Source organism: Galeopterus variegatus, unplaced genomic scaffold (genome assembly GCF_000696425.1).
Source record: "Galeopterus variegatus unplaced genomic scaffold, G_variegatus-3.0.2 Scaffold3507, whole genome shotgun sequence".
NCBI classification, from domain to species: domain Eukaryota; kingdom Metazoa; phylum Chordata; class Mammalia; order Dermoptera; family Cynocephalidae; genus Galeopterus; species Galeopterus variegatus.
In genome coordinates, this window is record NW_007729618.1 from 158,713 (window position 1) to 174,386 (window position 15,674).

A 15,674-nucleotide genomic window follows, 5' to 3' on the forward strand; every position below is an offset into this window, starting at 1 on the left:
GTTCTTGTGGGTGAGTGTGGGTGAGAAGTCTACCCCTTAGTGAGGGTGATTCGGTCCCAAGCTCAGAAGTCAATGTTAATCTTAAATTAATCTTAAAGCAAATGATAATTTAATTACTTCTGCCACTGATAGGGTGAGGCACGAAAATGCGGCTCCTTAGACCAATAAGACATCAGGAAGAATTTGCTCAACAGCTTCCAGGAAATCTCTTCCTGTTCCTAAAAACAGATCCCTTCTTGCTTGGTTAAACCAGGGGTCAGCAAACGTTTTCTGTAAAGAGCCAGATAGTTAGTATTTGAGGCTTTACAGGCCATGTGGTTTCTGTGACAACTCTGTCTGCTATCATATCTAAACCGATGGGCATGGCTATGTTCTCATAAAACTTTATTGATGGACACTGAAATTTGAATTTTGTACCATTTTTATATGTCACCAGGTATTCTTTTTACTTTTTTCCCCAACCATGAAAAAGACGTAAAAACCATTTTTAGTTCATAGGCCAAACAGAAACAGGCAGCAGGACAGATTTGGCCCGTAGGCTATAGTTTGCAGGCCCTAGATTAGACAAAGATAAGATCCCCATTTGAAATGTCTTCCCAGACCCTTTTCTGTGGGAACTTGCCACAGGATTGTTCCCCCTCCCCCACCTCCGGTCTTTATGTTTATAGAATTTGGTCTCACTCCCTACTCTGTTCAAGTACTGGAATGATGAAGATAAAACATGTGACCCAGGATAGACCCATCAGAATCTAACTCCTGGAAACTAGGAATTGAAACTAAAATAGTCTAGGTCAGGGCAGGGACTACGTTCATGCTGATGTACGTAACACATAACAGGTACACAAATATTTGTTGAATGAATGACTGAATGAATGAAGGAATGATAGGCCGATTTCCTGAATGGAAGAAAATACAAAATTGAGTATTCTGGAGTGATTACTATCCACCTGCCACATGGACCAAAACAACAATAACCTAGAAACACAAAGAATACAGACAGAAGCCCCTAGAGATTTTAGTTTGCAACCCATGTATAGGCAAGGAAGTGTGGGCTCCTAGACAGAGAACTTTTATGACCTTTGGCATTCTGTAGATAAGAATTAAAGACATCTCTTTCCTCCTCTCTCTGGCTGAATTTTTCATTTTTCAGCAGATTATGCTGTAGAGATAGACTGATTTCCATCACAACCCCACCCTTTAAAGCAGAGGTCTTTATTAGATACAAACTAAAGGACAAGACCAGCTACATAATTCTCGGGACCAATGCAAAATGAAAATATGGGTACTTTTGCTCAAATATCATTAAGAATTTTAAGATGGCACTAGAAGATTCTTCAACCAAGCGCAGGGCCCCTCAGCACATGGAATCCTGTGCAACTGCACAGGTTCTATGGACACAAAGCCGGCTGCATTACAGAAGCAGAGAGAGCGAGATTGTCCCACAGTGAACTGCCCGTCATCAGTTGCTCACTGTAAAAAACATACATTATCATCTTGAGAAATCAAATGACCCTTTACCATTCAAAATGGCAGCATTTTACTCTAGATGTTATCACAGGTGTGACATTAGAGTCTGTTGCTCTGGACAATTTGGTTTTAAACTTTATTTTTCATGTACAGTTTCAGATTATACAAAACATAGAAAACGGACTATTTTAAAGGTACATTAAGTAGAAAGTGTCTAACTACCCTAAAATCACATTGTTCCCAAAACAAGATTCAAATGTAACTGCTAGGCCTTTCCCCAACATTTCCCCATCACCACAAAATTGTCCAACCTGCTGTACTGTAAGTAACCTTTAAACTAATAGCGAGTTTAGTAATTCCCCGCCCAGACAGATTTTAAACTATGGTACAGCTTCTACCTGGGCTACTGTGTTTAGTGTGTTTACATATGGGCGTGGGGTGCTAGGTTTCTTCATTATCAGTTAACACAGAGCATCCTAGGACTTGAGCCTGTTCACTAGGGATGTGCCCACAGGTACGCAACCTGCAGCAGAGAGTGTGGGTGTGGGGGCGGTCTCTGATTCACCTGCATTCAGGTGTGTGTAGACACATTCACGCAGAGCAACAAGTCAAGCATTCCCCAAAGTCACTTGAACAGAGACCCAAAATAATTTTAATGCAAATAACAAAATGAGTTAGTCTGTGTTCATCACATAGCGCCTCAAGGAAAGAATCACAGTACTTTATAAAAATGTCGTAAGATGTGCAGACTACAGTTCCTTCAAATGCAGTTGTTACCTGGTAATATATTTGGTCCTTATAGTTACTTCTTGGATGTCTTAGCTAATTTTGTTGCGGTCATTGTTCTTGAATAACTGATAACAAGCACCAAGGGAGGGCTGATTCTGCCTACAGGTAAGAAGGTTAGATGTTTTCTCCCCGACACCATCTTTTCTTTCCAACTTCCCAAATGCATGTCACACAGCAGGGAAGAGGCATCTCTCATGTCTCAAAACATCTTGGTGTCACAGATGGATGTGGGCACTGAATGGTGTACGGTAGTGGCAACCAGCCAGGAAAATCCACAGGGTCATTTCAGATTGCATTCAACACACATACTCATGTAGCCCTGAAATTTTTTGTGAAGGGAATTCATGCACTGCTTCGGAATTAGACTTTCCAGATCTCCGCGTCTAAGGTGTTTTTTTTTGTTTGTTTGCTTCCACTGTGACTACCAGAAAATTATAAAAAAACCACCTGGGTAGAAAGTTTAAAGGACACTTTAGACCCAGCTTCCTCCATGAGGCTTATATAGCATCCTGCAAACTCCAGAGCTGTGACACACACCCTACCCACGACAATGCCTAATGGCAGTTTTCCCTCAAGGCAGGAAGTGACCATTTGTCCTGTCTCTGGCCCCATATCACCCTGCACTGGGCTGGTGGCCTCTCCATGGGGAGGAGGTCCCATCTTAGGGAGTGCAAACCCCATGAGGGCAGGGAGGATGTCTGGATTTGCTCACCCCTGTGTTTTCAGAGCCTCACACAGTGCTTGGAATAGTAAACGTTTAATACCATTTGTTGAAAATGAATGAATGAATGAGTAGACGGAGAGACCCAATCCTGCACTGAAGAGGTATCCATGGTGGCACTAAAACTACGCATACAAGACTTTTCCCAGCTCAGTGGAACTGAGCTGATGGCAAATCATCATTCCTCTTAGCAGAAGGTCAAGTGCAAAAGTATTTAAATAGCACAGGTTCCCACACCCTGTCCCAGGCACAACTCCCCAGAACCATGTTCAAATCACAAGTGAAAAAAGACACTGAGGTGCAAAGAGCTTCTATCCTGGGGCATTTCCCGGGGTGGCCGGCATTGCCACACAGCTCACGATAAGCCCTATTTCTCAGAATAGTCTTGGAACTACCTGGAGTGCTCGTTTGCCCAGACCCTGCCGCGTCAGATTCTCCCGAGTGGCAGTGGAACCCACCAAGGCTTGCACCATGGCTCTTTGGGACCCCCTCACTGCTCCCTTCACTGTCAGGACAGTGGGACCCTCCAGGGACGTGTCCTCTGGGCACAACACAGATGGGCACTGCCCAGTAAGTACCCAGCTCCATCTACCGGAGCAGAATGGATCTATATTTAGGCTGATCTAAATGCCTCCAGGAGCGTTTTAAGACAGGCGCACATAAAGCAGGTGCCCACCCGAGGGCCTCTATTTAAAATCCTTGGCAGTCTTCTTTGCAGCCTCCATCACCATTTGTAATTAATTTTCCCAACTGGTTTTTAATCAGTCTCCTACATTAGACTATGAGCCCCACAAGGACAGAGGGTGTCCCTTATTCCTGGCACATGGCAAGCACCCCATAATTTATGTCAATGAATGAATGAATAAATGAATGAATGGTGGATGAGTCCTCTGAGACCCTAGAAATAGGAGCTGGTGGAGGCCAGCCAGCCTTAGAATGCAAGGCAGCAAGAGAAGAGAGAGGTTTTCCAAGATAGGGTGGGAAAGGGGTCTGGCTATTGGGACACATGGCCTGGGACTAGAGTTTGGGTGACCCAGATGTAAACAGCTGAGGAAGAGACAGTGAGAATCAAGAGCTGATGCAGGCCATGGTTTTGGCCTGCAGTGGGGGCTAAACCTACCTCCCCATCTCAACATGATGAGATCTCTAGCATTTATGAGGCAGCTCTGCTCACCTGGCCTGGGGACTGTGGTCCCCAACTTTAATGCGTCCAAGCATCACTTGATTTAGAAATGCATATTCCCAGGCCCCATCCCTTGAAGACTCTGATTCTGTAGGTCTGGGGTGGGGCCCAATAGTCTACATTTTAAAGAATGTTCTTAGGAATCACCTTTTGATTGCCTTAGGATGAGCCTAAATCAGACACCCAGATTAAGGATCACCATTCCTAAGATGAGCAGGAGACACTGTCTGCAAATTTGGGTGGGACTTTTTCAACCCAGCCTATTACAGGAGAGTTAGGGATCTGGTTTGGATGTAGACAGAGTGCCAGGGGCTATACCTGTTTCCCATATGGACCTTGGGCTAAATATCCCTCACCTGGGCCCTCCTCAGCCCACCTTCCACCACTAACAGAGATTCAGGAAGGAAAGCTGAGGGGAGGAGGGCTTGTCCCTGCCAAAACTTACAGGAAGCATGTCCCCCGAGACCTGGCTTTCTCAGTCCTGTCTCATCCCATTACAGCCCCATGGTTAAGAAACATCCTGCTGAGCGTTTTTGGATTTCAGCACTGCTGGATTTTTGTTTTCGTCTTGTTGAGACTTTCGGGTGGGCAGGAGCTCTGAATACCAGCCTTCATAGTCTATTCTCTCCTCTCAAGAATGCAAAAACTCTTCTCTCTCTTTTTTTTTTTTTCTTTTTCTTTTTGGCTTTTAAAGGAAACAATATGTTTGCTAGAAAAACCACAAAAAAAAAAAAACGATTATATACAAAACGGTTATGTGAATGTGGATTCTGTACTGCAGTGTAAGCGACCAGCTGCTCGAACTCTATTTGCGCTTCCTCAGTATCAGGTACATAATGCCGCTGATGAAGGTGAAAGCAAAGGCCACCCAGGCCAGGATGAAGGAGTAGCCGTATCTGCCCTCCGAGGTCAGGGAGTACCACTCCTTGTTGTTGCGGTGAAGGTCTCCGCGCCGGTCTGTGTAAATGGAAGCCGCAATCATGACGCACAGACCTGTTCGGAAGAAAGCCAGGGTTTCCATAAATCACAGACCACGGTGCACCCGGCTACCTGAGGGGCACATAGCCAGAGCTGAAGACCAGCTGAAGCTTTTATTATTATTACATATTTCTTCTTGTTTATTGGAAAAATGTCAACTAACATTTTGTGGCGGAATATTTACGTCTACCCTGTAGCTATTTTGTTTCCCATTCTTGCTAGCTGAACCTAATTTTCTTTGGGTGGCCGAGTACCCAGCCCAGAGGACAAGCTATAATTGGTCTAAGCCAGTGGTCAGCAAACTTGTCCTGTAATAAAGGGTCAGACAGGAAATAGCTTAGGCTTTTTGTGGGCCACAATCAACTACTCAACTTTGCTGTTGTAGCATGACAGCAGCCACAGACAATACATAAACAGATGGTTGTGGCTGTGTTCCAATAAAACTTTATTACAAAAACATGGAGCAGGCTAGATTTGGCCCATGGGTCATAGACAGACAATCCCGTTCCTGTTTATCTCTTATAGTTTATGGATCTGGAGGTGTCCCAGGTCTAGCCACAGAAAACCATTCAGTGAAAACTATTATTTCCTGTAAAGAGAGATGAGGGAGGAAAAAGCATTTTTTTATTGCTGTACTTTCTTTCACTTACCACTTTAGACACTGTCAGGTCAAGATGGAATGTCTGGAGCTGCAGCAGCCTTTTGGGGGCCATGAAGGGGTTATTATTGATACTCTGAAGATGATGGAGTAGAAGGATGGAAAGCATGGGGGTGCTTGATGCTGATGAGCTGCAAACCAGCTCTGGCATCTTCCACCTCTAGGTTACTTATTACGTAAAAACAGTAACCATCTTTCTGACTGAAGTCGTTGTTAATTGGATTTTCTCTTACATGCAGCCAAAAGCATCCTAATTGAAATGCTTGCAGTTCCAACATACACAGGCATCAGTGCTAGGATGAGGCCAAGTACTTTGGTTTTTCTAGGGGGACCTGTCCCTCTCCCAGCCAGGTAGTTTTGGTGGAACCGCCCATCAAAGTGCCCAGACCTCTGGCCAGCAGCTGAGTGTATAAGTCAATCTCTGATAATCAGACTCTCGCACCTAGAAACTTGAATCTAGAGCAAAGTGACACTGTCAGAGCTCCTTGATTCTGACAGCATTTCCCCGAAGTGACTGTCAGCTGCTGGTGCCTGGATCCTCTTCCCAAGACCTGGTTTTTCAGCTACTCCAGAATCCCATCTCTTACATGAGTTAGAGTATCTGTTGCTTGCACCTGATAATCCCTGACTGATACAGCATCTGAACACTCTGCAGCCTGGGGCAGGACAGGAAGGGACAGGTCCTTGGACCAGAAAATGGCCAAAGAAGTTGCGGAGAAGGGGGAGTTATGGAAGGGAAAGGGGAGACGTGACTCATATTAAAATATGAAGAATTTTCCTATATACAGTCGGCCCTCTGTATCTGTGGGTTCCATATCTGTGGATTCAACCAACAGTGGATCAAAAATATTCAGGGAAAAAATGCATCCGTACTAAACATGTACAGACATTTTTCTTGTCATTCTTCCCCAAACAATACAACACAACAACTATTTACATTGTATTAAGTATTATAAATAACTTAGAGATGACTTCAAGTATACAGTAGGATGTGCATAGGTTATATGCAAATATTACACCACTTTATATCAGGGACTTGAGCACTGGCAGATTTTGGTACCTGAGGGAGGTTCTGGAACCAATCCCCAGCAAGAATCGAGGGATGACTATATATATCTGGGTAATCATTTTTGACTAAATGGCTTTACAGATAGACAGACAAATGTACACAGTAACAGAAAATTTGGGCCGGCCCCGTGGCGCACTCGGGAGAGTGCAGCGCTTGGGTGCGCAGCGGCGCTCCCGCCGCAGGTTCGGATCCTATATCGGCATGGCCGGTGCGCTCACTGGCTGAGCGCGATGCGGCCGGTCACAGAAAAGACAAAAAAAATAATAATAATAAAGAAAATAAACTTCACTTAGTAACACAATAACTCCGATCTCTGCATGTTAAATGATGGGATCCAATTGCCTCTAACGAGGTGAGTCGGGGCGGGGGTGTCTGTGCCTCTAACTGGGAAACAGAGAGAAAGAAAAGGGAGGGGGAAGCAGATGCCCACACTACCTCGCTGGAGGTCCTCAGCAAGTCCCGTGACCTCTTCTGGCCTCATTTGATATGAGTTGCGGTTCCCAAATGCTTGGCCCACGGATGGGAGCACAAATTCCCAGGTTCCAGCCTGGCAGATTCTGATTCGAGAAGTCAGGTTGGAACCTTGGGGGTCTGTGCTTTAGAAAGTCCTCTGGAGGGATTCTGGTGGAGCTGGGGCCCTCAAAAGACCGTGTGACCTTCCAGGGTCTTTCGCACTTTAAAACACTTTAATTCCCTGCCTGTGGCCTGGGAGGGATGGTGCCCTGGCTGTTCAAAGTGCCTCAAGGAGCTGGCTGGTTAGCTGAATTGGTTAGAGCGTGGTGCTGATAACACCAAGGTCCAGGGTTTGGATTCCTGTACCGGTCAGCTGCCAAAATCCAAATCAATACAAAAATAAAACCAAAACAAAACAAAAAAAATGTGAAACCCAAAGTGCCCCAGGCAGACACTGTATACTGTTCCCTCTACCTGGCACACTGTTCCCTCCCCTCTGGGACATGGTAGATGGCAGCTGCTACTCTCCCTATAGATCCCAGCTCAGACTTTATGTCTCCAGGATGCCTTCCCTGACCCCTAACCAGCTCCAGACTCCCAAATATAAAACATCCCACCATAGCACAGCAGCCAACGTCTTCTTTCTAAGTCCTTAATTGTCACCCTCCTCCTGGCTTCTGCTCCTGCGTGGCTGGGGAGGGAGCGCCGATTCCGGGAAGCCCCTCGTTCTACTTACACGACATGAGCTGGATGATGGAGGTCAAAACGAACCTCTCTCCCTGCTTGAGGCGGAAGAGCTGGAGCACGAAGATCAGGAAGGCGATGCAGCAGAGAATGGTGGACAGGATCATGGTGGCCTGGACGGCCTGCAGTGTGGAGTACTCTGTGGGCAGAGGGCGGGGGCGCATAGTGACCATAGGGGCTCCAGAGTGGGAATGACAGAGGCTAACAGGCAGGGGCTCAGGCTGTCGTCTACATGGTCTGAGCACAGGGCAGCCAAGGACACTTCCAGATCTTCCTCCCTCTACTGTCCCCTCATGCATTTGACCGGACCATCCTCAAATTCCTTATCTGGAAAATGGAGCGAGAACCACCTGCCCTGCGTTCTTCCTGGTCTGGGTCACGGCTCCCAAATGCTTGGCTTGTGAATGGGGGATTTCTTAAAATATAACCCCCAGGTTCCAACCTGGCAGATTCGGATTTGAGAAGTCAGGATGGGGCCTTGGGGTCTTCACTTTAGAAAGACCCCTAGAAGGATTCTCAGGGACTTGGGGCTCATAAGACTGAGTGACCTGAAAGTGCTCTACAGACTCCATAGCACCCTGTAAGCCCACGAGAGGGGGACGTTTGTGATCGCTACTTAGGAAAAGAGAAGGGGAGTTTCTTTCTTTACAGGTTGGGGCGTGAGGGTTTGGGGCTCAGTACAGGGAATTTTCAGTGGAGAGAGGAGGTCTCAGGTGATAGGTGCCACATGGGGGGAAGGACACAGCTGAATGTATGCACCATGGTATACCAAAGGAGTCAAGCCTCAGTTTCCTCACCTGTAAAATGGGGGCAGGGATACTAACTGCTCCCCTCTCATCGGGCTGCAAAGGAGGAGTGAACTACACAAGAGTTTAGAGAGTGTCAGCAGAGGGAGCGGCTGGATGTTATCCCAGGACGCAGGAGATTCTATTTATTTTTTTTGCAATTTTGCCTGAAACTGATTGAAAGGAGTGTAATTTGTAGGTACTTAATGAAACATTTAGAGCAGTGGATCTTCATTCATTCTGGCTGCACATTGGGGTCACCTGGACAGCACCTAGCCCCTCCCCCTATTCCTTATGGTGAGTGAAAGAGGCCAGACTACCCACCCCCCAACACTCACACCAGATGACTCTACTGGTATGAAGTCCAAGAACAGGAATATAGTAAACTACAGCGACAGAAGTCAAAAGTGGTTGCCCTCAGGGGAGGGGATAGTGGGAATTGAGTGGAAAGGGGCCTGAGAGAACTTTCTGGGGTATCAGGAATGTTCTCTACCTTGTTTTGGATGGTGGTCACATGGGTGTATATACAATTGTCAGAACTCATTGAACTGAGCCATTAGGAAGTATGCATTTCCTTGTTTGTAAATTATACGTCCATTAAAAAAAAATCCCAGATTCCTGATCTAAAAAAAAGGTGGTTCTCATGGGAGTAGAAAGTGGAATACTGGTTACTGGAAGCCTGGAAGGAAAGGCAGGCAAGGGAAGAGGAAGCGGTAGGTTAATGGGTACAAAGTTACAGGTAGATAAGAAGAATAAGTTCTGGTGTTCTAGACTGATTACAGCTAATAATATTATATTGTATATTTCTAAACAGCTAGCAAAGAGGATCTTGACTGTAATCACCATAAAGAAAAGATAAATGGTCAGGTGATGGATATGCTATTCACCTTAAGTAAATCATAGTACAATATATGCATGTATTGAAACAATACACTGTATCCCACAACTATGCGCAACTAAATTTTAAAATAAAAATATAATTTAAAAAACAAGGGCCGGCCCGGTGGCGCACTGCTACAGTGCGCCGCTTGGGAGCGCGGCGGCGCTCTGAAAATTAAAATTAAAAAAAAAAGAAAATTAAAATTTATATACAAAGTTTAAGACCGTCTCTTGTAAAAAATGACATATATAGTGGTTAAGTTAGTTTGTTTACATAGTTGTCATTTGCTTGCATGACAAGCCGATAGTTCCTTACAAAGTATGTCCAAGGCACTTGCTTTTCTCCCCTACTCAGTGCATACACACAGAAATTCACTAACTTGGGTGGTCAATAATTGTTATTGATGAGAATTCCAAACTATTGGTAAAATGTTTTTTTATTTACAACATGGAGCCATAAGTCATAATAAAAAAATTTAGTTTATTAAGAATCATTGTGTGTCGGTGACGGGCCATAATAATCATATACAGTGTATATTGACAAAATAAAAATTTAACGAAAAAAAAAAAAAAAAAAACGAATACAGATTTCTGAGCCTCTCGATAGAGTCTGCTACCATCTTTCCAGGATGGGCACCAGGATGGGCACCAGGAATCTGTATTTTTGGCAAGTATTCCAGGTGACTTGTACGATGGGGCAAATGTGAAAAACATGGTTTTACAAAAAGATATGTTTTAGAACAAAGTTTCTCAAAGTTGGGAAATGTGACACTGGTGGTCCCTGGAATTAGGGTAGGGGGAGCCCAATGAGGGCACCAAACAACAGAAACTCACTTAAAGAGGAGGATGTTCACTTTGCTGTTGTTAAATTCTGGGGACCTTAGGGAGGAGCTCTCCATTAGGCGCCCTAGCACTTTTACACCTGCTACTATCAGGATTTCAGTTATTTAGTTTCATTTTTTAACATGGAAAGAACCAGAAACAGGCTTGCAGCCTTCAGGAGGTAAGCGTGTATGGCCAGACTTTAGCAACATCTAGAAGTTTTTTAAAGCTTTCCTTCTTTTATGGCAATTGGTACCAGTTTATCACTTACGGTAGGGATGCAAAGCTCCCTTTAAAATAAATGTACATAAGGAAAAAAGCAAGCTGTTTTACAGTGGGGGAGTCAACAAATATTTTTCAGTAAAGGGTCAGACAATAAAGATTTTAGGCTCTGTGGACCATACAGTATCTTGTCACATATTTTTTGTTTTGTTTTTGTGGGGTTTTTTTTTTAACAACTTTTTCTTTTTCTCTCTCTCTGACCGGTAAGGGGATCGCAACCCTCGGCACGGTGTGGTCTGCACCACGCTCAGCCAGTGAGTGCACCGGCCATCCCTATATAGGATCCGAACCCGCAGCCTCGGCGCTACCAGTGCTGCACTCTCCTGAGTGAGCCACAGGCCGGCCCTTAACAACTCTTTAAAAATGTAAAAACTGTTCTTAGCTCACGGGCCATATAAAAACAGGCCTGGGGCTGACAGTTCACGGACCGCTCTTTTCAGAGTTGGTCACATCTAGATTGGAATCCTAGTTCATCATTTGCTCTGGACTGTGTGACATTGGGTAACTTAACCACTCTGGGTCTCAGTTACCCCATCTTAAAGTGGGGCCGATGGTCCCTATCTGACGGGTCTATGAGGTCACTATGTAAAGGACTTAGCCTTGTGCCTCACAGCAAACCTTCGGTACGTGGCGCTGTCCATTGGTGATTGTATTGCCTTTACTATGAACGTTGATATTGTTACTGAGGGCATGGTGAGCCTTAGGGACCTAAGGAATAGGGTCCCGTGCTCCCCAAATAGCATTGTGAGATTTGGCAAACAAACAAAAACCACAAGACGGGATGCCCCGTGAAATTTGAACACCAGATAAAGAAAAATTTTAGTATAAGGTTGTCTCATGTAATATTTGGGACATACTTACACTAAAAAAATTTATTTGTTGTTTATCTGAAATATTGAACTTAACTACGCATCCTGTATTTTATCAGACAACTGGCATCCTAAAGTACAGCTTCCATCATTCTTATAATAAAAAACAGAACCATGCACTTTGCAATGAAAAAGAGTGGACAGCATGTTTTTAGGTGGGATTTTCTATATTTCAATGCGCTTTCATGTATTTTAGCTCATTTCGAGAGGGAGGCAGGGCAGAGGCATCATCATCTCCAATTTACAACTGCAGATAATGAGATTCCAAGAGCTCAAATGACCTGTCCAGGGTAAGATCACACAGCTCGTGAACAAAGTGGACAGAAGCCAGCTGTCTGGTTTCTGCCACAGGAGGCTGCTGAGATGGGGAAAAGTGACCAGAGTGTAAATTTCAGTCTATTTAGAGGTGAGGCTTGGATAAAAGAGGAGTGGGAGAAAATTCTAGATGAGAGCTGACGCTGTCAAAGGAGTGAAGCTGCTTTGTCAAGAAAAGAAGAGAAGGGATGAAGCCCAATTTAGCTGGAGTTGATTCCCCTCCAGCCTCCAGCTTCTGCACACCCCTCCCATCTCCAGCTTGGGTTGTCCCTGCTCTGGGGTGCACTGAGCATGCTCAGCCAGGCCCACCTCAGTGTGCCTGAATGGAGAGGAGGGTGAGGGGTCAGCACTTCTCAATCGGCTTCATTCATCCGCACTCACCTTCAAAGGTGTCATTGATTTCCGTACAGTTCGTGTTGTTGATGCATACTCTCCAGACATCTGCAAAAAACTCTTCTCCAACCCACCAGGCCTATAACACGAAGGGGAAACAGAGAGGAAGCCTGTTTGTTAATGATGCAAACACTGACTCCTAATGAGGCACAGCAGGTAAGCATTGGTAAGAATTGGGCTCCAGAGCTTCTGAAACTGCAGTGCACAGGCAAACCACCTGGGGCTCCTGTTCAAATGCAGATTCTGATTCAGGAGGTCTGGGGTGGGGCCTGGGATCCTGCACTTCTAACTAGCTCCAGGTGATGCCCAGGCTGCTGGTCTGCTGAAGGATAAGAGGTAGCCCAGGTGTTCACAGGGTGGAGAAGAGATGAGGGCGAGTTGGAGGTAGTAAGAGTAGATGGTGGTCAGCTCCACCAGAACTGCAGGGGAGACGTGAGAGCGGAGTTAGAAGAGGAGGAAATTCAGCGGGGGAGAGCCGGTGATGGATGGAATGAGCAGACCAGACTCTCCTGCCTTCGGTCCAGTGTGTTCATTTCTCTCTGTGGTCTGCAGCTCCCTCCACCCCCACCACCCAAAGACTGGAATCTCCCCTACCTATCCATCCAGTCAACAAATGTTCACTGAGCTCCCACTATGTGCCCAGCCCAAGCACAATTCCAAACTCACAGTGAATACCATCTGACTCTCTGATGGGCAAAAAAGTCCATCTGCATCTTCTCAGTAAGTACTATGGCAATATAAATACCCCAGGGTGCTCGACAGGGTTAACTGATGGTTTTTCTGCCCCTAATGTCTGTCTATGCTTTTCATTAAGTCTAGGACCTCTTCAGGATCCCAAACGACTAGATGCTAAACACAGAAAAAGGAGATTCTAACAGAACATTCAATACCAAGACCATCAGCTCTTTGGATGGTGGGGTCCAAATACTTTAACCCAGAGCATCAAAGTGATCTCTGCCCAAGCCACTCATGGCAACTTGGCAAGAACCTCTGAAATCCAAACATGATCACTGTGTTCATCTCCCCCGATGGAATCTAGGATCAGGAGTCTCTGGAATGGTTCAAATCCTAGTTCTGCCACTTACTGCAGTATAAGCTCCAGCAAGCACCTGAACTGCCCTGAGGCTCAGTTCTGCCACCTGCAAACCAGTACAAGGAGAGCCCCTGTCTCGTAGAGCTGGGGTGAGGATCACAGGGATGATGTACATAAGAGGGCTTACACAGGGCCTGGCCATGGCAGCTGCTCTCTAAATGACAGGTATTGTCATTTATGTTATTATTGTTATAATCATTAATCAACAGGAGTCCCTAGGTAGGCTGAGTTGGTGGCCACACTTTTTTGGCTTTCTGAACAGTGTTTCTGCCCCTTAAGTATCTCTGCCATCAGAAATAATCAGAATTAAAGCCAAGCCTTTGGATCGGGGTGTGGGCCACACACGACCTCTATTAAAAAGCTTCATTTCCTGCCAGGGGGTATTAACCTATGCCAAGAGGTTACTTATTAAATACATTTCTGCCATGTGGCCACAAGCTTGATACCAAAGGAAAGAGTTAAATTTTCATGGGGGCACATGTAGAGTCTAGAAAGGTCCAAGCATGAGCTCTGCTGGCCCAGTGAGTTAGTAACATGGGCTCCTGGCTAGTAAGGAGATGTCAGGGTAGGGAGCAGAGGTCAACTGGAATGGGTCACCTGGGGGATCTAGGACAGTGGCCCTCAAAGGATGGTGATTGTGCTCCTCTCAGGACATCTGGCAATGTCTGGAGACATTTTTGGTTGTCACAACGGAGGGTGGAGGGTTGCTGCTGGCATCTAGTGCGTTGAGGCCAAGAATGCTGCTAAATATCCTACAATACACAAGACAGCCTCCATAACAAAGGATTATCCAGACCAAAATGACAACAGTGCCAAGGTTGAGAACTCTGACCCAGAAGAAAGTTGAATTCACACAACATCCTTGAAGTGCTTCCTAGAGTCATGCATTATACCAGGCTCTGCAGGGGAATCAGAAATGTCTCTGCTCTCCAGACCTGCCATCCAAACCTAGTCATGTGCAGGAATCCTGGTCAGAACTCACTCCATCCTCGTGGCCTTCAGAGCTCTGGCTTCAATAGTTACAATCTCTCCCCTGCACAAGTTGCTTAGCAACTGGGGAAAGGAAAGGAACAGAATGCTATGCTTGTGTAGAGTAAGGGGAGTGATTCTAGCAACCCCAAGGACAAGCAACAAGAGGCTGAGAGGCACCTGGGAATCTTCCACTTCCACAGCCTTTCTTTCTTTGGCATAGCTCCACTTTTGTCTCTGAGTCCCTCCCCACCGTGGCTGCAGAGAAAGCAGCTGCACAGCACTGGGATTGATAGTTTACCCAATCTGTTCCCTGTAAGTAACCACCCATCAATAATAATAATAATAATAATAGTGGTAGTAGTAGTAGTAATAATCTCCTTGTAATCCATACAGTTAGCTGGTGTTAGGATACCTTATCAGTCCAGCGGGCATTATACTGTTAGTCCACTCTCAGACACATAGGATGCTCCAGAACCCCCACACTTAGGCCAAGGTCCTCAGGCCTGGGCTCAGGAGATGGTATGCCTTGGTAGGGAGGACAACCCCAAATCGTGGTCACCTTGATGAGTTCTCAATGCTGATTCTATGGACTCTGGGATACCGAGACGGTCAGTAGGAAACAGAACTCACGTTGTCGATGGTGGCAATGAACAGCAACGCTGCGGAGGTGATGTGGAAGACGATGATGAAGGCGAGAAGCACCAACATTTTCACAGGGTGGGGTAGAGAGCGGTCACGTTGAAAGCCCAGAGGGGCACGTACTAAAGAAGGTGAGAGAGAGAAAACCAAACGTGTCAATGACAAAGCAAAATGAAAACGAAAAACGAGCAACTTTAAAGGGGGTTTTAGAAAATCAAAAACATAGGGCCGGTGTGTGGCTCACTTGGGAGAGCGTGGTGCTGATAAAACCAAGTCAAGGGCTAAGATCTCCTTACCAGTCATGTTTTTTTTTGTTTTTTTTTTTTTTTTTAAAAAAAAAGGAAAGAAAATCAAAAACAGTTCTTTTCATCTTTCCTTGTCTGGAGATTTTACTGGACAAAAAGTCTGGCATGAGGAGCTGTTTGTTGATGGATCCAGATGTCACATATTCCTTGAGGAGGGGTGGGGACGAGTTAAAATCCCTAATTCAGAAAAGCACAGTGCCTGTTCAGCACACCGTGGGCCCGGGGTCAGAAGGAGTAGCTCTGTGTGTGCTAAGATGC

General features: G+C 45.5%; 1 protein-coding gene across 1 annotated transcript; it reads right to left on the minus strand.

Moving 5' to 3' along the window:
• Positions 1 to 1,571: 1,571 nt before the first annotated feature.
• On the minus strand, positions 1,572 to 15,229 carry EMP2 (epithelial membrane protein 2). Its single transcript, XM_008585257.1, has 4 exons — positions 15,103 to 15,229; positions 12,396 to 12,486; positions 8,055 to 8,201; positions 1,572 to 5,153 (listed from the first exon to the last, which is right to left on the minus strand). The coding sequence occupies exons 1-4, from the start codon at positions 15,178 to 15,180 to the stop codon at positions 4,966 to 4,968; spliced, it is 504 nt and encodes a 167-aa protein (XP_008583479.1). The 5' UTR covers positions 15,181 to 15,229; the 3' UTR covers positions 1,572 to 4,965.
• Positions 15,230 to 15,674: the final 445 nt, after the last annotated feature.